This window comes from Cyprinus carpio, unplaced genomic scaffold, assembly GCF_018340385.1.
Source record: "Cyprinus carpio isolate SPL01 unplaced genomic scaffold, ASM1834038v1 S000006585, whole genome shotgun sequence".
In the NCBI taxonomy this organism is placed as follows: domain Eukaryota; kingdom Metazoa; phylum Chordata; class Actinopteri; order Cypriniformes; family Cyprinidae; genus Cyprinus; species Cyprinus carpio.
The window spans coordinates 2,588,262-2,612,044 of NW_024879238.1; the positions used below are offsets into that span (position 1 = coordinate 2,588,262).

Sequence of the window (23,783 nt, forward strand, 5' to 3'; positions counted from 1 at the left end):
TGTTTTGAATTTAGGAAAAGTCGATTGAATATTTACAGGTTTGTATCTCGTTATTATTTTCAGAATAGTAACGTCTTTGTAACCAACCACAGTTGATCAAATGTCGAAGCTATCTCTATCGAATAGGCTACTTCAAAGATCAAATCAAATTATCTATTGTAACAGTTTGTAAAAAATTCTGTTGCCCAAAAACATAACAAAAAATAGCTAGTAGCCTACATAACTTTTTAATTTGTATTATTATTATTATCATTCTTTCTTTCTTTTTATTATTATTATTATTAGGCTATTGTTATCATCATCAGCTGGCAAACCATTATGGAATCTATTTAAAGGGGAATGATTGTGGTGGGGAGTTTGGTCAAACTATTGCAGTGATAGCCTACAGCGAATATAATGGGTTGAAATAAAAGACGGCGCCGTCCACAGAGACATTTCTATGTGCACTATTTCATCCGTGAAAACCTCAGTCCCCTGGCTATCATGTCAGAATCTGCAATTCAAAATAAATTTTGCCTGCCACGGCGGCAAATTCAGCAGCTTTTAGATATTGTTGTTGGTCCGACTTTGTCAAGACAAACCCGACGGAGCTCAGCCCCGAAATTCAACTGCTGTCGCTCTTCTCTTTCTTTTCTTTCCACTGTAGCTGTTGATTATGATTTGCGTGTTGCGCTTTTATTGAGATCATCCAAAATTAATGATTTACACCAATAATGTGATGTGGCAGGAGCGTAGACATCTTTTCAGAAATGAGGGGGACAGAAATTCTGTAATCTATATAGCCTACAAATCAACAGTTTTTGAACTGTAAGATATTTGGTTTTTTTTAGAAGCCTCTTCTGCTCACCAAGCCTGCATTTAAATTCGAAATATTTTTCGATTTATAATAACTTTTTCCCTATTTTAATATATTTTAAAATGTAATTTATTCGTGTGATCAAAGTTGTATTTTCAGCATTTTTACTCCAGTCTTCAGTGTCACATCCTTCAGAAATCATAATAATATGCTGATTTGCTGATTATCAATATTTAAAACATCATTTTTTAAAAACAGTTTTTTTTTTTCAGTATTCTTTGATAAATATAAGGATCCAAAGATCAGCATTTATGTGAAATAAAAAGCTTTTGCAACAGAATACACTATATCATTCAAAAGCTTAGAGTCAATATATAATTTTTGTTGTTGGAAAAAAAAATTTAGAAAATGAACACTTATATTTAGCAAGGACTCTTTTGTGGGTTTGAGTCTCAGGCCAGCAACACCACTGCTCCCCGCTCCCCTGGCACCGCAGCATAAATGATGACCACTGCTCCGGGTGTGTGCTCACAGTGTGTTTGTGTTCACTGTATGTGCACTTTCGATGGGTTAAATGCAGATAAATGCTGTTCTTCTGAACTTTCTATTGATGGCTGTATTTCACTTCACTTCACTTTGAATTGATCAAAAGTGATGATTAAGTAATCATTTTTCAAAATATTTCTTTTTCAAATTAAATGCTGTTCTTCTGAACTTTCTATTGATAAAAGAAACATTAAAAAAAAAATCTACTCCGCTGGTTTCAACATTATCAATGTGTTTTTTTTTTTTTTTTTTTTTTTTTTGAGGAGAGGCAAATCAGAATATCAGAATTATTCTCAAGGATCGTGTGACTGGAGTAATGATACTAAAAATTCAGCTTTGAAATCTCAATAAATTACATTTTGAAATATATCCAAATAGAAAACAGTTAATTTAAATAGGTTAGTAAAAATATTTCACAATTTTTCTGTTTTACTTTACTTTGGATCAAATAAATGCTGGCTTGGTGAAAAGAAGAGACTTATTTAAAAAATATTAACAAAACTGTTCAAAAAACTTTTGACTGGTAGTGGAGACTATAGGCAATTTTATTTTTTCTCAAATTTCTAGCTTTTAAATGGCTTAGAAATCTATAACTGCTGGACAATAACAAATAATAATGATTTGTTTATCACATAATAAGGCAGAATAGTTTCTATACTGTAATAAATGCTATGTCAATTAGGTTTAATGCAATCGTATGGGTAATGCATTGTTCATCCTTTATTTATCACCTGCTGGAGATTACTTGAAAAACCATATATTGTTGCAATCGTATGTTTAATGTCTTCGTGTTTGCAAAAGTTTCTGGGCTTTTTTTCTGTGTATAAACTGTTTTCATACAGGCGATAGCTGGACGCTTTTGAAATTAATTTCTTCGCGAGAGCGCGCGCTCCGGCTTCGAGTATGATGTTATAGACTGAGCTTTGGTTGATTGACCTGTAGGGGGCAATACACTCCCTATTCACTTTCCTAAAAAAATATCAAATCATATGCAGACTATCCAGTCTCTTTGAGTTTAAATCTATATTTATTCACACCAGCTCTTGAAAACCTCTATGAGAAAAACCTGACCGAAAAAGTGCGGGGGACGAATTTTCATTATATGAAAAGTGGGGGGGACACGTCCCCCGCGTAATCTACGCCCCTGTGATGCGGGCAATTAACCCTTCTTGTATAGGCCTATATAAATGAATAGGCTACTATGGCAAAATATATTATGATAGTCTAGCCTATAAATGGTAGCCATACTATACTGCCAGTTATAGTGTAGCAGGTTGATTCACATTTGAATGCCAATCCGCAAACTCTCATGTCCAAATGTATCATTAATGATACGTTTGGAGATGTTGCGGATTCGCACAATAATTTCAAAATTATATAAAATATCCACGTATACACGGTTGGATTTATTTTGCTATTTGGATTATAAGAACTCAGGGGTCCTGATAAATGCAATTTCAATTATTTCTGAAGTGTTGATTAGGTTATAAAGAACACCGTTTTCTCACACAATGCAGTTAAACAGCCCCTGCAGAGTGAAAAATCGATTTTTGAGCCATTGATAACCTATTCTACAGCACCTGCCAACGTTGCACTTAAAAAGGTTTAAGCAATCTCCTAAGGTAGGCTATTGGGGGAACATGCCTAGAAATGGTATAGCACCTTTAGTTAAGTTATGCCTTTGAGTCTTCGTAGCGCGCTAAGAGAACGTTATCGGGAAATGCAGCCCTAATTATTTTGCATGCACTCCCCTCCAAACGCAATTTTACTCTGAGCATAATTGCTTCTGTTTTTCAAACATGGAAGTGTGACAAAGGCACATAGGTTAAGGCCTATATAAATTCATAATGTGAATACGTGTTATAGCTACTGAGAACATGCGGTCGAGCGCTGCTGTTTCATGACACAGTGTCTAGACTGGACAAAGACAATAGGCTATAACGTCCATTATATTCAGTGATAGGCTACTACACTGGATGCGGCGCGACGCTACATGACAAAACCCCGACATTAACTGATGCCACACTCTATTTCTGACGTACTCAGAGCTCTTGTGCTAGTTCTGAAGGACAAATGGACTTGCAATGGTCTGTCACGACTCATGTCCAGTGTAGATAGCTGGTCTCGTCCAGTTTAGACACAGTGTAACATCAGCAGCATCAGGAGTTCAGATTCTGGTGTGCTGATATTTGTGTGCAGCCCAACTCACCCATCTTTCAAACACATTCTTTGACATTTATTCACTGCATGTGCAAACTGTCAAAACCCATAAATGGCATACTTAACAATTAGTAGTCATGTGCTTCAACAAGTAAAGTCATAACATAATGACACACTTGCAAATCATTAGTAAATCATTATTTAAAGCAGACAACTGGAAGTTGAAGTACATTTGACCAACTTCGGTAGGCTCATTAACACATTCATTTACACTTTTAATCAATGAAATAAGTTATTAAGGAATTAATACATTAATATGACACATTTAATTAGTGACAATTCATATATTACTTAATCTATTAATCATTTACAATCTTTATTAGTTACTGATGCAGTAATCATTAATTAATTGTTTAGTTCCTCATGAGTCATACATTAATACATGATTATCTGTGCATTAGTTAATTATGAATTAATGCAGATTAGTGCACCCGTATTGTAAAGTGTTACAATACGGATTTACAGTTTGTGTAAATCCACTTGGGGTTCAGAGTATTTCTTTTTTTCCCATCTTGATTTACCCCGAAAGAATGGAAGTGAAATGTGACAACATGCCCCATATGTGGGGTACATTGTAACATGACCAAATGACAGCTTAAAATGTTATCTGAGATAATAAAAAAAAATATACAAGACAAACTAAAATATTTTGTCAACAAAATATAATTATTAACTTTTTAAAATAAAATAATGGCATTTTTTATGAATTAAAAATATAGCCTACTACTTATTTTTGAGTTTGACAACAAACTCATCGCTTAATACAGCTATACATCAGTTAAAAACATAATAATAATGAATAATTTCGCAATTGACTCTCAGTCATTATTCACCGTTTTCTCATGGTTTCTCACAATAATTCATAAAAGTATAGAATATAATGGCATATTTCTAATAGGGGCTCATTGTAACGCAGTATGACAACACACCCCACCAGCACAACTGGGATTTAAACAGAGGCTCGTGTCTTCTGCTGATCAGCATGAAAGAACAATCTCAACTGTTAAATAACAGATATAAGATTAAAATAATATCATTTGTCTTATTTTAAATAAACACAAAACAACTGAGTTGAAAAATAAACTTAAGTAAGAAATGTAGCCTACTTTTGCTATTGGTTTTATATATATATATTTATATATATATATATATATATATATATATATATATATATATAGATATATATATATATATATCTTTCAAAGATTTTTAATTTTGGCACATTTTTTTTTCTCTCTCATAATGTTGATATGGCAACTAGTAAACAAACATCCTGGCATGTGTGGAAAGAGTTCAAACATGCGTGTTACAACCATAGACCGTATGGTTACCACTAACCCCGCTCAACGCCGTGTCCCGCGCTCCCCCATACTAAACATCACTATACAATACATGTCCTTAGAAAATATATGTTGTTTTAAAGAGAAAAATATGTAATTCTAACCACACAAGATCTCGTTATTACGAGAAAATATTTCGTTAAAACAACATAGCCTATCTCGTTATTACAAGAAAAGGTGTCGTTAAAACTACAACATCGTTATTACGACATAATTGAGTGAAGAAAAATATGTATGGACCGTAGGTGGCGACATGTTCACCATATATGATTCGCCAATAAACCCAAGAAGAACAAGAAACGATCGAGTGCGCGTTTTTTTCTCCGAAAGCAAACTTGAGGACGAAGATCAGAATGGCGGGGCGACGAGTTTCTGAGCTGCTTAGAGAGGCTGCTGATAGGCTTGAACAAATGGAGCATTGTGAGTAAGACGTGCATACCATTGTGTTTATTAGCATATATTGTGTACGTTTTATATGTACTTAGGCCTTTATCTTAGGCCTACAATATTTACTTTTCATATTTAGTAATTTTCTGTACTGAGACTGTAAGTACATCAGTTTAGAATGTTAAAAGTACAATTGTTTAATTAATTACTTTAATTAAAGTACATAAATACGTAAATGAATTTTTGAATTTGTTGTAAACATGGCATTACATGAATAAATATAAAGTTACTTTTAGTATATATATATATATATATATGTGTATATATATATATATATATATATATATATATATATGTATATATATATATATATATATATATATATATATATATATATATATATGTATATGTATATATATATGTATATGTATTAGGATTGTTACACAGAAATTAAGTCAGTGAAAATGTATGACAATATCCAAGTACTTGTTCCTTATTAACAGTGTCATCTTTTTTCAAATGGTTTAAAATGTCTTCTAATCTAGCCTTACAATATTACATGTTGCTAATACATGCTGATCATTTATGCCACTGTCAACAGCAAATTCATCTGGCTCATCCATCACTCCATCAACCACTCCAATAACCACTCCATCTGCTACTCCATCCACTTCATCTGGCTCTACCCGGGGTGCATTAGGCACACACCCTGTTGATGGTAATACACAATTTGAGTAAAAAGTAGCCTATTTTTTATATTTTATTACAGTTTACACAGCTGGTGATCTGTTCGTTTAGAATTTTGGGAAATGTTGTCTTATTCAATTTTTTTTCCCTTACCAGCTGAGGTTACAAGGTTATTTGCAGCATACAATAGCCAAAGCAGGACAAGGCGGCCTGCAAGAAACCCCCGTTCAGTTCACACATACACACACACATTTTGCTGCCTTGGGCGTAAAGACACAAGTACTGTCCCAAGTAGGGTTGGCAAAGACCAACTCCTAAGATCGGGGTTGGGGGACAGGCGCCTAGTCTTTCAAGGTATGTCTTCTGACAAAATGTATTTAAAAACTGGTCACTGCTCGGATATGTGATTTAGACAAAGATCATTACCCAATTGTAATGTGAAAAACAAATATAAAACTAAGTTGACTTTGTCTTAACAGGTAACCACGACAGTTCATCAGAGTTCATGGAGTTCATTCTTGCATCTTACCCAAAGCTGAGAGATGCAGGTGGCTTTGAATTACTTAAGATATCCGGAACTACTCGTAATCGTCATCTGTCCTTAATTCCATGCCCTAATCAGGGTTACACTGTTACATATCTGAAAGATCCTGTTCTCCTAGTAAACCACTCTATATTTACATTCGCCCGCTGCAAAGAAATCTGAATATGGATAATGTAAGTCTGCAATTACTTTTTTATTTTTGGATGATTTTCTGTATTATGTTCATCAGGGCCATTGTCCTGCAGAGTTTTGTTTCAACCAAGCCTGCGGCACTCCTGTAAATAACTGAAGCCTCCGCGCCTCGATCACCCCCAGGTGGCTGGTCCCAGTATAGCCGCCCCTCCGTGGATTCTAATGGACACGAGACAAACTAAACAATCCAATTACACTTCATGTAATTTTTCCCAGAGTTGGTTTCTGTCATTTTAGGCAGTTTTTATCACAATGATTTCATTTCAAGTCTTCGTTTTTTAAATAATTTTAGTTTTAGTTAGTTATTTGATGCTATAAAAACAGGGGGTGTGACGTCATGATTGACAGCATCTCAGAGTGAAGTTGTCACTGAGGCACTAACAGACTTTTTTAGGGTGGAGACTGGAGCTTTAGCTTTCATTTCTACATTTTCATAAATGTTTATTTCACACCGTGGGCGGGCTTTTGATATATATCGCGCCTCTATTTCCTGCTCTCTACTGCGCAACTCCGGTCCCGAGATCACTACTCACATTACAAACTCGGTCCCAAATCTGCCCAAGATGTCAGTGGCGTGTGCGGGCCTCCGAAAGCTTCAACCAATAGAGTCGCGTAGTCCATATTTTTTTTTAAAAGCCTATGGTTTCAACCCAATCAAACCCAACTGAACAAGCTAATACGTTTCTTTGGGTTACTATAAAACTGCAGCCATGTCAGTTTTTTTTTTATCTGGGATAGAGATAAACTCTGCAAGACAGTGTCCCTTTAGGATGACAGTTGTCTGTCCATGATATACAAACCCGATTCCAAAAAAGTTGGGACACTACAAATTGTGAATAATAAAGGAATGCAATAATTTACAAATCTCATAAACTTATATTTTATTCACAATAGAATGTTGAAAGTGAGACATTTTGAAATGTCATGCCAAATATTGGCTCATTTTGGATTTCATGAGAGCTACACATTACCAAAAAGTTGGGACAAGGCCATGTTTACCACTGTGTGGCATCCCCTCTTCTTTTTTATAACAGTCTGCAAACGTCTGGGGACTGAGGAGACAAGTTGGCAAAGTTTAGGAATAGGAATTTTGTCCCATTCTTGTCTAATACAGGCTTCTAGTTGCTCAACTGTCTTAGGTCTTCTTTGTCCCATCTTCCTCTTTATGATGCACCAAATGTTTTCTATGAGTGAAAGATGTGGATGGCAAGGTGGATTGTGTTCACAGACAATGTTTTCTGGAAGTATTCCAGAGCCCATGTTGTGATTTCTGTTACAGTAGCCTTACTGTATGTGATGCAGTGCCGTCTAAGGGCCCGAAGATCACGGGCATCCAGTATGGTTTTCTGGCCTTGACCCTTACACACAGAGATTGTTCCAGATTCTCTGAATCTTTGGATGATATTATGCACTGTAGATGATGATAACTTCAAACTCTTTGCAATTTTTCTCTGAGAAACTCCTTTCTGATATTGCTCCACTATGTTTCACCGCAGCATTGGGGGAAATGGTGATCCTCTGCCCATCTTGACTTCTGAGAGACACTGCCACTCTGAGAGAATCTTTTTATACCCAAACATGTTGCCAATTGACATAATAAGTTGCAAATTGGTCCTCCAGCGGTTCCTTATATGTACAATTAACTTTTCCGGCCTCTTATTGCTACCTGTCCCAACTTTTTTGGGAATGTGTAGCTCTCATGAAATCCAAAATGAGCCAATATCTGGCATGACATTTCAAAATATCTCACTTTCAACATTTGATATGTTATCTATATTCTATTGTGAATAAAATATAAGTTTATGAGATTTGTAAATTATTGCATTCCTTTTTTATTCACAATTTGTACAGTGTCCCAACTTTTTTGGAATCGGGTTTGTAAGTACACATAAATGCTGAAAAAGTATATAGCAGTGTTTCCTTGAATGACTAAAATGTTGGCTTTGGTATTAAAAGGGATAGCTCTCCCAAAAATTTTTAATTTGTCATTATTTACTCCCCCTTAAGTTGTTCCAAACCTGTATACATTTCTCTGTTCTGCTGTGCACAAAGGAAGATATCTGGAAGAATGTAAGCAACCCAACCGATATCATCCCCATAGTATTTATTTTTTCTACTATGGTAGTCAAAATTGGGGGGTGAGATCTGTTCCATTTTGCCATTGCAAATATGGTAGTCAAAATGGGCAGAACAGAGAAATTTACACAGTTTTGGAACAACTGAGGGGTGAGTAAAATAATGACAGAATTTTCATTTTTAGGGTCATGCCTTTAAATAATTTTTAGTCATCCTACAGATCTGTTTTGAGAACCACTGATTTTAATGGTTACTGTTAAATGAATTTATAATAATGCTAATTTATTTTGTTAGAATTTAGTATTAATGTGTCATAAATTAAGCAAACATTTTTTTATGTATTTTTTGAAATGTCTTTATTTTAAATAGGCGTTGAATGGTGGACCAGTTGGCACTGAACCTGGACCATTGACGGCATGTCTGATTTGTGGAGAAAAATTTCCCTTTTCACAGATCAGATCACATAGTGAGGCTTGTTCATCTTCAAGGTAATACTCTACATTTAAAAATGTAATTGTTCATATGGGGTATGGTAACAGTGCTGTTACATGGAAGGATATATTATACTATTTTTCTCATGTTCTTATTGTCCAAAAGTCTGAAAACTGGGCAATTTTATGTGCATCGCATAAAATGAATTGCCGAATGAATTTTTATCATGATTGTCTTTATCATATTGCTACTTGAAAGTAATAGGGTAGTATAACAGGTGTCATTTATAGTAATTGTCTAATTTTTTGAGTAACGGCTAAATTTTTCTTTCAAGACAGTCACAGGGTGAAAGTCAAATGGAAAATGAGGGTGCAGCTGTACCTACAACCAGTAGGACATGTGTCTCAAACCTCACAGGATCCAGATTTGGACAGTCAGGAAACAGGTTCAGATCAGGTTTTGTTCATTAAGGGATTTTTAGATTGATTTAAAGGTGCTATATGTATCTTTAATTATTGTAGCATAAAATTACCATGACTTATTAGCAGAAATGTAGGAAACATGCTAAGCTGAGATGTGTGCTTGTCTGAAAAACAGTGATACATAAAGTTGTTCTATTTCAAAATGTGTGTTCTTGTCAGTACGGTTTTTGGTTTGGTCTGTGTGATCCTGCCCCCTGCCAATTTAGCCAACAGTATTACAACAACCCAGATTGCCAGTTAATGGAAAACAAAGTGTGTTGCAGCCATGGAAGCCAACAAAATAAGTGGGTCAGAGATCGCAGATTCTAACTGCCCTAAAAAGCTTTGTCATTTGTGAACATAACTTCTTAACCAAAAGAGTAAAACACAAAAAGTAAAAGTTTCATTGCTTGCCTTTGTTAATTGTATTTATTTTTGTTGCATGTCCTTAGTCTGGCAATCTGCGAGTTTCATGTCAGAGGAGAAAGTGGCTGGGGAAACAACTACCCATTATTTTAAATTTGGACTGCTGTACATATGCTGCTGCTACTAGCTGTGAATCTTGCCTACTTGACCTGTAGGATCTCTCAATCATTACATCTAACACCTGCTATTGCTACATGTAATGCTATGTTTTTTTCTTTATCAACAGATAATACACCTGCTGCTTATGTCTCGGAGGATTTAGATTTCATTGTTAAGGGTAAGCAAATAAGTAATATGTTAGTTTTATTATGTGTTAATGATGTGTTTGTATTTAAATTGGTTCTTTATTCAGTGTGCTTTTAGATACACTATAAATTGACATTCAATGTTTTCTTTAAGCTTGGGTTACAGAACCAAATCCGGAGAAGGCAGTTCAACTGTATGTTGAATCAGCACTTGAGGAAAAAAAAAACAATGACAGTTTGAACTTCAACCTGAATCTAAGAGATTCTTTGGAAGACAGAAGCAGGGCCATCATTCATTTCTATAAAAAGCCAAAGGTGGAGTGGGCTAGTCCACTGCAGTGTAGACTGATTGGTAATAATAACAACAACAAATTATTCAAATATAATATCAATTTCTTATGAGCTACTTTTAGTACTTAATTCTGTATTACTGTTCCAATGCAAGAAAATCTTTTAGGATGCATATGTATGTGTATAAATATTGTTATTTATTATATATATATATTTTTTTAAGGGGATTGTGCAATTGGAGATGGTGTGAACAGGCATATCCTCTCAACAGTGATGGACAACCTTCAAAATGGCTTTCTTCTTGATGAAGATAAAGGTATTTCAGTAAAATAATCTTGGAAAGAAATAGTCTTGTGAAAGAAATTGAGTCTGGCTCAAAATTGTAACACTTTACTGCAAGGTTCTGTAAGTTAACATTAGTTAAGTGACGTGTGGCGACCCATACTTGGAATTTGTGCCCTGCATTTAACCGATCCATTTGCACACACAGTAGTGAACACACATCCAGAGCACTGGGCAGCCATATTGCTGCGGTGCCCAGGGAGCAGTTGTGGGTTCGGTGCCTTGCTCAAGGGTCTCACCTCAGTCATGGTATTGAGGGTGAGAGCCCCCTACATACAATCCCAAAACCGAAAACTTCGGGTTACAAGTCCAACTCTCTAACCATTAGGCCACGACTGCCTCCAGTCACCAATACTAAGGCCCTTGAGCAAGGCATGATGTATTAACTGTGAGCAATACATTTTTCAATGTATTTATAAATGTTTATACCACAGTCATGTTAAAGGGATAGTTCACCCCAAAAATGTAAATTCTGTTATCATTAACTCACCCTCAAGTTGTTCCAAACCTGTATGAGTTTCTTTGTTCTGCTTGAGGGTGAGTAAATTATGACAGAATTTACATTTTTGGGTGAACTATCCCTTTAAAAAACCTGAATGCATTCACTCGTCCTTAAATATTATTTAATTGTAAACATTATTAGCTTCATTGGCACAACAAAAAGTTCCATGATTCCACAGTCATGCACGGCATCATCAGTCTACAAGTTTGTTATTGTTTTGAATCGGTTAATGGCGAAAAATTACATATTGTGCAGTTAATAAAAATATAACTGATAAGTATTTCACACCATGTATTAATGTTAACAAATTAAATGTTTTATTTGAATAATGTATTAGTAAATTTTTAAATTAAAGATTAAGAAATGCTGTAAATACTTAATTATTCAAGTTAATCAATGTAATTAATTAATATTAACTAATGTAACTGACTGTAAAGTGTTACTTTTTTTTTCTCAGGAGTGAAAACTTTGCTCTTTGAGGGAGAGCGGGACCATCTTGTTCCTTCCACCTCTAAGGCGCTTTTGGAAAGTGATTTTTTTATTGTGGTTGGTCGCATTATTGGACACTGTTTTTTTGAACCAAGGCCCACATTTTGCTGGACTGAGCCCTGCAATTATGCACGTGCTATTCGGGGGAGAACCAGAGACCGCAACAATAACAGAATTGGACTGTGTGGACCAGGATGTCCGTGAAGTTTTACAGTTGGTCTGTTGATTCCCCTACCCCTAATTTATAAAATATCTTATAGTTTTTATCTTTAGTGTACATACAAACCCCATATAGATTATGCAGCATGGTTTTTTGTTGTTGTTCTTGTTTTTTTAATAAGAGGGTTCATAAAAATTTATTATATCTTCAGAAAGTAATTGACATTTAATTATTACAAAAAAACTAAGTACCACCTTGAATTTACACAGATTAACCATTTCTTAAGTATATATGCCCTTGTTTCATCAGTAAACAATCTGTATTGTGAAAAGCACTATATAAATGAAGATGACTTGACTTTCATAACATTGTTTGTCCTCAAGCATTCAGTGATTGTTTGTAGCCTTTGGGCAGTGAATCTGTTCAAGGATTTTTTTCACAATAAGCTAGGCTACTCTGTCTCATTGTCTTACATGTTCTGCTTGTTTGGGTCTTCAACCACATGATGTTTGGTCCAGCTTTGCCATTCAGGACAATTGAGTCAATAGGTTCAGATATCACACTAGGTTGCAAGTACTCATTTGTGTTCAACCAGTCAACATGTATTCTTAAGTACCTATGTTTAAGTACATGGTATGTAAACCTGCATAGAACATTTAAATTGTTTAGTCTTGTGAAATGTATGTAAATATCTGTTATTGCACGGTAAGGCTCTTATTGATTGAGCTCTGTTTTGCACAGTTGGAAGAAAACAGCAACTTCTCAGAGGAACAAAAGGCAAAAATTCTCTCGGTGACCCTCCCTTGGGATCTCCCCGGTGTTACAGCAGAAAACAGATGGTGGCTGACGGAGAAAATTCTTCTTCACTCTGTAAGTTTTTCCTTCTACAGTAGAGCACAGTGAATGTAAAGATTTAAGAGAAACCAGGGGGAAAAATGGTTCCCTTTAAGATGTCATGTTCAAAGTACGTCATAAGTGAACCGACGAATTGGGATATGGGATACACTAGGAGCCCTATCACCTTTGAGTGTTACTAAACGTGTCAATGGACATTAGCGTGCAAGCTTTGCATCCTGTGAGTGGCGGGTGTGCGCTCGCACTCTGAGGATGACGAGCATGTAGCCTGCACTCAGTGGTGGCATAAAAACTGTTGTTCTTGAAAATCACAACTGAAATGAAGCTTACAGATGTTCTTGTTACGTGTGTAATTTATTTATTTATTAATTTTAAGGTACTGGGAAGAACAACTCAGCAGGTTAAACAAATGAGGAGGGGTTTGAAAGACACCGGGGTCTGGGATTTTTTTAGCTCCAGGCCAGACGCCATCCCAGTCTTGTTCCCCAGGACCAGTGATGTGATGTTAACACCACAGGTAATCCTAATATGCAATTTAAGCTACAGCATCATTATTAGAAAGTAAAATATTTAAAAGCTAAACATGTAAATATTCAATGTGCAATTATAAATTGTTTAATATATTTGCATATATATGTATACAGTCTCAAGGAAAAAAATAAGCAAACCATTTTCAATTTGCAGGTATTCTGCTTAAATTGGTCATGAAATGTGATCTGGGGCTGTATTCACAAAACATTTAATCTTACCACTAAAAGTATTCCTAAATGGCAACAAAAGTTTAATGTTACTTTTTTTTTTTTTTACGGATGATGTCAACACGTTTACTAACTATGCCCGCAGTGATTGGCTGATGGGAGTCTTTACTTTACAAAGCTACCGTTTCCAAACTTTTGATCGGTATGATTAATAGTGAGATATGTGTGTGTAAACATTTATTTATTCTAGATGATTCTGGACAAGATTGTCTGGCCAAGGGATGAGGATGTTGATGAGGATATACTCAGCTTGGAGGAACAACAAAAAGCACTACATTTTCTCCGAAGATTCATAGAGAATGGTATGCCTTTTGTTTTGCTACAACAACGTTAAGGGGCTTTCACACCTTGTACTTCTAGGAATTTGGTAAACTAGCCGAGAACTAATTTTCCAATTGGGCCATTTTCCTGATTGCTAATTGGGTCTCCAGTATAGTATAATTTTTTTATTATAGAAATAGCTGTGTTGACTAGGGATGTCCGGATCAAATCTGTGTGTCTCTGATCCCTTCAGGGGGGTATTCCAGAAAGAAGGTTATTTGACATTAAGAGTAAGTAACCTCAACTTTCGGTTCCAAAAACGGAGGTAACTTTCAGGGTAACCATGGCAACTCACTCTCTGGACCAGCTCAGCATCCAGGGTTAGTTTGCTTAAGAGGGATTCAGATGTGTTTAATATATATATATATATATATATATATATATATATATATATATATATATATATATATATATATATATATATAATTAATATAGTTATTATTATAACCAAATTTATGTCAGTTATATAATATACAATATTATTTATTAATTCAAAAAAAAAAAAAAAAAAATAAAAAAGAAGTTATGTTAAATTGTAAAAGTTAAATGTTCCATCAATTAAAACATTTATTTTATTATCATCTCACACATGGATCTGCATTCAATTAATTAGCATCAAACAAACAATATAATTTTTTTTTAAAGATTACTTATTAAAGGAAAAGATGATTGCACAACCACCAAATAGGTGGTGATGTGTAGTAAGTAGGTTATGTAAATCGCCACTAAACAAAAGAAGTAGAGGAAGTAGAATGGCAAGCTTTTTATTAGCATCTGTTTCCATGGTGACTCATTGATTCATCGCTCTGTTGAGAATGTCTTGTGTTTTCACCGGGAACATACTCTGAGTTGGCTGAACTTACTCCCGGACTCGTTTTTGGAACCAGCATACCTCGAGTAAGCAAGGTTTGGGTTAATCAACTGAGAGTTCAGGGTATATGTGACAGTAAGTTAACCTTGCTTTCTGGAATACATCGCTGGAGAGGGCAAGGCCAAAATCACAAACAAAAACAATCTAACTGGATAATTTAAAACTTAAACCTAACTAACAAAGAAAAGAGAAAATAATAACAGAATGGTACCCTAACTCCCTTTCCTGGCCCCAAAAAAGAAAAAAATGGGGTTCAACAAAAATGGTGCCCATCTCCCCACAGCTTCCAAATAAAACCCAGCTAACAAATAAGCAAGTATTAAGTAACTAATAAATGTCAACAGTAGAAACACATTAAAGAAAACCGCTTTTCTGATAAATCATAACAATAAAGACTGCGTCTTTGGACATAACAAATGTAAAATAACTCTAGTCTTCACTGTATAAATTTTAATTTTTAAATGTAATGTTTGTTCAAGCCACATAAGGGATTGCGTTTTGTTTGATTACCCTCAAAGGCATATAGTCAAAGCTTCAGATATTATTAAGGTACTTCCACTTAAAGGCGAATGGACAGACAAAGTAGTTCTAGTTGTTTACAGATATAACAATCTGTTTATGAAAATACTCACAATGGTGGGCATTTTCTTATAATTTTGCATGTTTGTGTCTATTCAGGGATTAAAAAGAAAAAAATCTAAACTAATTCACATGCTGTCTGCCCACATTCACAGAGAAAAGTGTGTGATTTATAGACCAGTCATCTGTGACTGACATGCTCTAAGCTCACTTGAATGAGATCAAACACAAACCCTATTCTTGACAGCACATTGTGCAATGTTACTATTGCTCATGCACACATTGTGATTCCAATGCTAAAATTATGTATTTTGCAGCCCTAAATCCTATACTTAGACCCCCCCCCCCCCCCCCCCCCCCTTGCACTTAAAACAATAAAAAAAAAATTTTTGTGACTTTAGGCCTCCATAATGCTTGAGTGTAAAATCTTTTGTAATTATGTATAGTTTGTTAATCCCTGTAAATAAAACTCAGAAAATTTGAACTGACACAATCAAAGAATGCTTCAGTGAGAAGCCATCTTCCCACAGATTAACAGGACAAACTTGTGTTGATTGTTTTGTACAGTGGGGAGAACAAGTATCGGATACACTGCAAATTTGGAATGTGTAGCTCTCATGAAATCCAAAATGAACCAATATTTGGCACAGTATTTCAAAATGTCTCACTTTCAACATTTGATATGTTTATGTCTATATTGTATTGTGAATAAAATATAAGTTTATGAGATTTGTAAATTATTACATTCCTTTTTTATTCACAATTTGTACAATGTCCCAACTTTTTTTTGGAATCAGGTTTTGTACTTATAGGCAGGGCCCAGGGGTAGTAATAAAACCAGCAGGCAAACTTACTTGAAGTTGCATATCACACCTACTCCACAATACATGGTAGCTAACATAAAGGATTGTGCTCATAAGAGCCAATAACAATCAGCCGAAATATGTTTGATCAGCCGGCAATACTGATCCTTGAGATTTGTTCAGGACATCCCTAGTTTTGACTATTTTCTTTTTTTACTTGGTAAGCCACATACTGCTAAATTATTGTAAAATATTTTAATGCTCATTTAGGATCTGGAGAGCGTCTGAAGTCACTTCTCACATTCTGGACTGGGTGGGACGTGCTGTCATCAGACCTGGAAGTTGAATTTGTTGACTGTGCTTTGCCACAGGCATCTACCTGTTTTTTTCACTCTAAAAACTATCTAAAAAATGTAGCAACATATGAGGAATTTGAGCGTGACCTGATGGCAAGCATCACTTCATGGTACTCTGGTTTTGGCAAGATTTAAACACTGCATACTGAAACAGTTTTGAGAGTTTACAGATATTTCATCTTGAGCCAGTAGTTCTGATGGCAGATTCAGATTCAAAGTTGTTAGCTATTTGTTTCAATAAAAATGATTATACAGTTAGCATTTGTGTTTTGTTAGCAAGAGGCCAAAGTTATGTGAGACATTTGCGTAACATGTTTTGGTGTTTATTTTGTTTACAAGTTTACATGAAAGTAAACAAAATAAAATTGTAACAGTTTTGAGAGTTTACAGATATTTTCATCTTGAGCCAGTAGTTCTGATGGCTGATAGCAGTTTCAGATTCAAAGTTGTTATCTATTTCGTTTCAATAAAAATTATTATACAGTTATAAACAAAATAAAATTCAAATGTTTTCAATGTTTTGTCTTTCTGTTCATTTCATTTAATCATTGGGTTGTTTACCCACTGCATATTTCTGGCATTTAATCATTCATTATATTGGACAATATGTCAACTGTTTCACTGTATGTATTTATTACACTGGAGAAAGAACCATGGGGATTTGGTAGTCTTTGTAATTCAAGGTCAGTCAGTTGCCTTGGAAGGTTAACTTCAGGGACTGCAACACCCTCCTCATGGTGACCACTTGGACCCTCCCAGTCGATTCCGTGCTCCAAATCAACCTAATGTAAGAAAAGAAAGTGTTGGTAATATCAATGCTGATCATATAGAATAGGGGTAGGCAATGCTGGTTAAAGGGCATTTCATTTCCGACATGTTGAGTGTGGGGTCTCTGTGGAAGTAAAGTGGCCTTTTCTGAATTAGTTTTTCCTTTCCCAAACGGGATGGTTTTCTAAATCATGCTGTGACAGTGATCCCTTTACCCTACCCCACCCCACCCCAAAACACTACCCACACTCTGACGTGGGAAAATCAGGTAATGCTCATTTTGGAACCATTCCAGAGTCCTGATGCTCATGATAACTTTCGTTAACTATACATTTAGTAAATCCACTTAATAATTGCTCTGATAATGATGCCATCGAAATGCATTAAGCTTACTGCAAAAACAGAAGTTCAAAGACAATATTTGAAAGATGGCTGCATGGTTGTTTCTCTGGAGAGTGAGGTCTATACTTGTATGTGCCATAAGGTAAACCACAATCACAATCTACTGGGCCCTCTGACCAATCATTGCAATCATTTGCAGAGGCTCGTGGAATTGAACTGATTCATACAAGTCGTCTGAGAAACCTCCAAAAAAATTACGAAGCTTTAACATAGCATAATAGGGACACTTATTTGGACATTTTTTTTGGTAACTCAAGTACATAGGTTGAGAAAGTGGACTATGTACAGAGGACTATAAAATATCTTTCCTAAGGGCCCTGGCACAATACTTCTATTAGCCAGTACAGGGTGCCCAGTTTACCTTTGGCACCAGTCATTGACAATGCTGTGGATAATCCTGTTTTCTTAAGCAAGGAACACACCAAACCGACACCATCCAACTAGTAGAGATGAAAGCAGACTGCAGAGTTGGCTCACGTTGGCAGCATCTGGGTCCAAAGTTGCCCTAACACACCAAGCCGGCAAATCATGTCGAATCCGCTGAAAAATAGCCGACTAGGACCAACGTCGGCTTGGTGTGTTCCGGGCTTTAGCCTAATCTGATAATGCATCTCAGGAGATACAAATATTTTAAAATACTGTAAATAACTACATGACCAACATCTGACTTAATTTTATTCAACATCTTAAAGTGATAGTTCACCCAAAATAAAAGTTCTGTCATCATTTACTCACCCTCATGGTGTTCCAAACCTGTATAAATGTCTTTGTTCTGTTGAAAACAAAAGGAAAATATTTTGAAGAAAGTTTATACTTTTTTTTTCTACTATGGAAGTCAATGGTGGCCCAAAGAAGCCTGATTACAAACTTTCTTCAAAATCTATTCCTTTGCATTCAGCAGTAGATGTAGCTTTGTAACAACCTGAGGGTAAGTAAATTATGACAATTTTAATTTTTGGGTGAACTAACCCTTTGTTTACTATTACTATTAACCGGTGTATTGCATTTTTCTCCTGAAATCTAAAATCTGTGGGTGGGCATGTTGGCTTTAGGTCAAACTGACTAAACAAGTACATGTTATTTGAACCAATTCACATTACCCACATACTCCAAACAGACTCACCTATGATACTGACAACCATCTTGGATTAAATATTCTCTCACATGCCTCCTACATGGAACTAAATATGTATCCTGTGGTGCACATTGCCTGTTTTTTTTGGCGTCAACTATCCTTTTAACACTGTATTCTGTAAAAACATTGTGGATTATTAGTTACACAGAAGTTCCCAAAGTTTAAAGGTACAGACCTGGAGGGAATCCTGGCCTTCCTTCTGATTTTCACACCATAACTGATGTGGTGATTGGTGCCTTTCAGTACGCAAAGTATGGTAATTCCAGCCATCTTTGAAGGACTGTAGATGTTGGTTTATGTGTGGAAGAAATGTCCAGTGCAGTGCATACATATGAAGTTCATTATCAGGGTCAAGCAGGCCTTCCCTCTCAAGGTTGGAGAAGCAATTGTAGAAAAGATCTAACACTCCACCGAAAACATCCCTCCACAATCGTTCAATGCTGATTAAAATCGAATACAACAAAAGGGAAAAAAACATTAATGTTAATAAGGAACAAGTACTTGAATATTGTCATACATTTTCACTGACTTAATTTCTGTCTAACAATCCTAATACACACATATACATATATATATATATATATATACTAAAATTAGCTTTATATTTATTCATGTAATGCCATGTTTACAACAAATTCATTTACGTATTTATGTACTTTAATTAAAATAACCTGCAATTGTACTTTTAACATTCTAAACTGATGTACTTAAAGTCTCAGTACAGAACAACTAATTGGAACAACTCATTTTGTACTTAATGCACTTTGTGCTGAGCTCCAACTAAAGATACTTAAGTATATTTGATTGTGCTATAGTGAAATTGTACACACTGATATTATTCAAAGATCATACAAGACATTAAAACACATTTTAGCCTTAATATTAAAGGGGGGGTGAAATGCTCGTTTTCACTCAATATCCTGTTAATCTTGAGTACCTATAGAGTAGTACTGCATCCTTCATAACTCCAAAAAGTCTTTAGTTTTATTATATTCATAAGAGAAAGATAGTCTGTACCGATTTTTCCCGGAAAAACACGAGTGGCTGGAGGCGTGACGTGTGGGCGGAGCTAAAGAATCACGAGCGCCAGTAGGCTTTTGCGAGTTTGGAAGCTGTGACACCGTGAGGACAAAACCAACCAAAACAAACCATGGCTAACAGTCAGATTCAGCGTATATTTATGATCCAGAATCAGATCCAGAGGCTGAAATTTAACAAGAGCAGCATCAGCAATCAGTCTCTATGTGGTATGTACTGAAACTGTATATATTTGCTTAGCGGTTTTGGAAAATGACTAAGTTCCACTTTGTCATCTTTTTTTTTTTTAAGGTGTACATGTGGAAAGTGCAGTTTGATGACAACATTGCATGTTGTTTACTTGATGTGCTTACACGCCGATAGCTAAGTTAACAACACAGAGATATTTGAAGCAGTTTTACTCACCGCCTGCGGTTCCAACACACGATCGTGACCCTTTTTCGTTGGGACTGCATTATCCTTAAGAAATAAACGATGTGCAAATCCGGCATCAAACTGGACCTTGTTTGTAAAACAAGCATCTTCGAAATGCAGCGAACAAACAAAAACACTTGCACAACTCCGTTGATGCTCTGTAAAAATAAACTCCATCCACTGGTCCCTTAATGCTGTTTCTCTTTTGGTAATCTGTGCAGGGTTGTCTTGCCCTGGCAACCAAAAACACACTCCTTTTGTGACATTTCGCGACGCTCTCGCTCTGATCAGTGATTGTCTGTGCTCAGCCTCTCAGTGCTCTGCTATACGGGAGCGCGCGCTCTTCCGGCAGACGTGCCCTTAGGACCCATATAAGGAAATTCCGCTACATCTAACATCACACAGAGCCATACTCGAAAAAAACTTTCCGAAACTTGTGACAAACCGGAAGTAGTATTTTTGGAACAGAAATACTCCTTCAAACGTACAACTTAATTTTTGAAACTTTGCCCATGTTTAGCATGGGAATCCAACTCTTTAACAGTGTAAAAAACTCAGTATGCATGAAATAGCATTTCACCCCCCCTTTAAGAAATGTGCATTGCACACAAGTACTCCAAATCATGTTTGATTATACATTTTATATTAGTATAAAGCGAAATAACAGTGAATGATAATAGAATTAAACTATGATGAAAGATATATTTAAAGTATATTACTTGTTTTTTGTAAGGTTGAAACAACACCTTAAAAAATTGTAACGTTTACCGGAAAATCTTTGTTGGCTTGACAAAGCATAGTCTGAAAATGTATATTAGCCCATAAAATATAAAGGTTATTCAGACAGGCCTTACAGATACTGTAGACATAATAATACATTTAATAGGACATATTACCGCTGGTTGTGTGTACTTCTTCCAGTGAGGTGAGAATTCCTATTTGTTCCTCTGGTGGACACCATGAAACGTGCTACTTCAACATTTTCACCTCCTTTGTCAGAACGAACACGTGACGGCACTCCATACATTTCGACTGCTTCAAGAAAGCTTCTAAGTACTGTAGAAGCCTCTATAACTGGAAGCAGCAGTCAGATAAACAATTAGACGGCTAAAGCCATCTATCCCACCGTGAATCACTATCCGCCATCTATAACAAATATATATATACAATATACACACACACACACACATAAAACACTGATTCTTGAGAGTCGGGACAAAACATGTCCCACATAGAAAATTAATTTATAGCAGAAAGTTAAGAAATTCATCATGATTGACATACTTACAAGGTTAAATCTAAAGGAATTGTATATACCTATCTGATTTTTAGAATAAACTTTTTTTTTTAAAATTTGTTTAAATGTATAGTCTGTGGTTAGAAGGTCCATGTTATAGCACTTGTCCTCAGCAAGAGGTCACAATATTAACCATCCCAAAAAACGTTAAAAAAGCTCTGCAATCGTGAAAACATATCAAATAAAAAATAAGGGGTATAAAAATAAAAAACAATGCATTAAGTGAACATCAAACAATATTTTCCATAAAAATCTGCCTATTAAAGTTGTGTCCTCAGTTTCTGTCAACTCCGTCAGATTTTTTCATAAAGCTCTTTTCAGTAAATAAAAAGCACAGTCAACAACACCCATGACCACCCCTCATCACCCCCCCTCCTGTGAATAAAGCACCACCACAAAACATCCTCTACAACATACAACATTTTATATATAATACAAACAAACAAATACAATATTCCTATGGTCACAGCTGCACCATGTCAATACCATCTTTCTGTTAAGATACTTTTTTTTAAACCGTAGTGGACTGAATTTAAGCATTTTAGTGAGGTTATTGGGACAGCTAGCAATTGAGGAAAAACTACCTAGCTGCAGTGTACAATACATGTTTTGGCAGGAAAATACAACTCCGTCAGGTTCTATGTCTGACGGAGTTGACCTGTAAGCTGACGGAGTTGACAAATCCACCAATAACCTCTGAATGTGCGAATATAATATTATTTGTAAATATAGTAAAAGATTAAACTGATATTTCAGGGTTTTATTTACACAAATGCTCATATATAGTGTGCATTACATTATTTAACCATACGCATCTGACTTGTAGATAATGGGCAGGCAGTGGTCTGCTTATTATTGTGTAACGTGTAACTTTGCCAGCACTTTAATATATATATTTGTATATGTAGAGACAGAGATAGAGATATGAGAAGCCAATGTAGGGCTGAGCAATATGGCCAAAAAAATCATCATGATACATTTTTATTTATATGTCGATATCGATAATTATCACGATAAATGTCAAATCTTTATTTCAAGTTTAAAGGCAGATTTTTGCTCCTAAGTGAAAGTTGTAGAAAACAGAGCGTTAATTGTGGTTTTAAACTACTACTGGTTTTAACCACTTTAAACTACTCTTTATTGTCATTGTCAACATATCATGACAAAAAAAAGGTGTACATTTCACAAATCTGAGGTAAAACATTCAAAAAAAATTGTCAACACCGTCAGTTTTTCCGTCAACACCGTCAGATCTTCGTGAACAGCATTGGATGTATGAATGTTTTTGTTCATTTTTTGGGGGAAAAAATATTCTTCCTTCAGTTTATGTTGTTTTTTGTAATAAAAGGACCATCTGATCTACATCCTCTTATGTTTTATCTATTTAAGGAATTTGTTTTTACAATATTGAAATTAAAATCAAAGTTTGAAAATGCAAATATTTTGAAATCTGAGTTTTCAGAATATTGTGAAATCACAACTTAAGTTTATATATTGTATTTTTTTTTACATATCAGAGTAACTAAACACTATTACAATATACTTTAGAACTTTAGATTCTTGTTGGATTTGAAGAATTAAAATTGTATACTTTTTAGTGTGTCTGACGGAGTTGACAAAATCCAGTTCTGAAGGGAAACATGTTTATTTGTTAAAAATGTGTTTTTATTTAGAACCTGTTCCTTTACATGGTTAAATAGCTAAGACCTTTTTTTGCAGAAACATATAACTCTAATTGATATAGTGTGTTTTTTTTTTTTTTTACATTTTTTAAAACGGGTTTTGTCCCGACTCTCAAGAATCAGTGTTAATACATTTTTATGCATAAATTAACTTAAATTTAAACCAAAAACAAAAAATTAAAATTACATAATCAACTCACATTGTACTGAAAACAAAATTCCTTATTTCTTCTAAAAACTTAAAAAAAAAAAAAAAATAATTTGGAAAATGCTTTGTCTTACCTTATTAGTTTATGATTGCCATCTATATGCCACAAACTATTTGGAGCTGGCACAGAATATTGTCTTCTCCTCCGTGTCTGGAGTCG

The 23,783-nt window shown here is 35.1% G+C and overlaps 2 protein-coding genes and 1 long non-coding RNA gene across 3 annotated transcripts; all 3 read left to right on the forward strand.

Moving 5' to 3' along the window:
• Positions 1-4,797: 4,797 nt before the first annotated feature.
• Positions 4,798-6,682, forward strand: LOC122144067. Its single transcript, XM_042754710.1, has 4 exons — positions 4,798-5,322; positions 5,891-6,007; positions 6,133-6,330; positions 6,456-6,682. The coding sequence occupies exons 1-4, from the start codon at positions 5,256-5,258 to the stop codon at positions 6,680-6,682; spliced, it is 609 nt and encodes a 202-aa protein (XP_042610644.1). The 5' UTR covers positions 4,798-5,255.
• A 5,330-nt stretch (positions 6,683-12,012) lies between these two features.
• LOC122144068 lies at positions 12,013-16,814 on the forward strand. The gene is made up of 5 exons (XM_042754711.1): positions 12,013-12,193; positions 12,878-13,006; positions 13,368-13,508; positions 13,940-14,051; positions 16,594-16,814. Exons 1-5 carry the CDS (start codon positions 12,104-12,106, stop codon positions 16,812-16,814), a joined length of 693 nt encoding a protein of 230 aa, XP_042610645.1. The 5' UTR covers positions 12,013-12,103.
• Positions 16,815-20,090: 3,276 nt separating this feature from the next.
• LOC122144072 lies at positions 20,091-20,667 on the forward strand. Its single transcript, XR_006159511.1, has 2 exons — positions 20,091-20,231; positions 20,314-20,667. It is a non-coding gene; the product is annotated as an uncharacterized LOC122144072 (long non-coding RNA).
• The last annotated feature ends 3,116 nt before the right edge of the window (positions 20,668-23,783 follow it).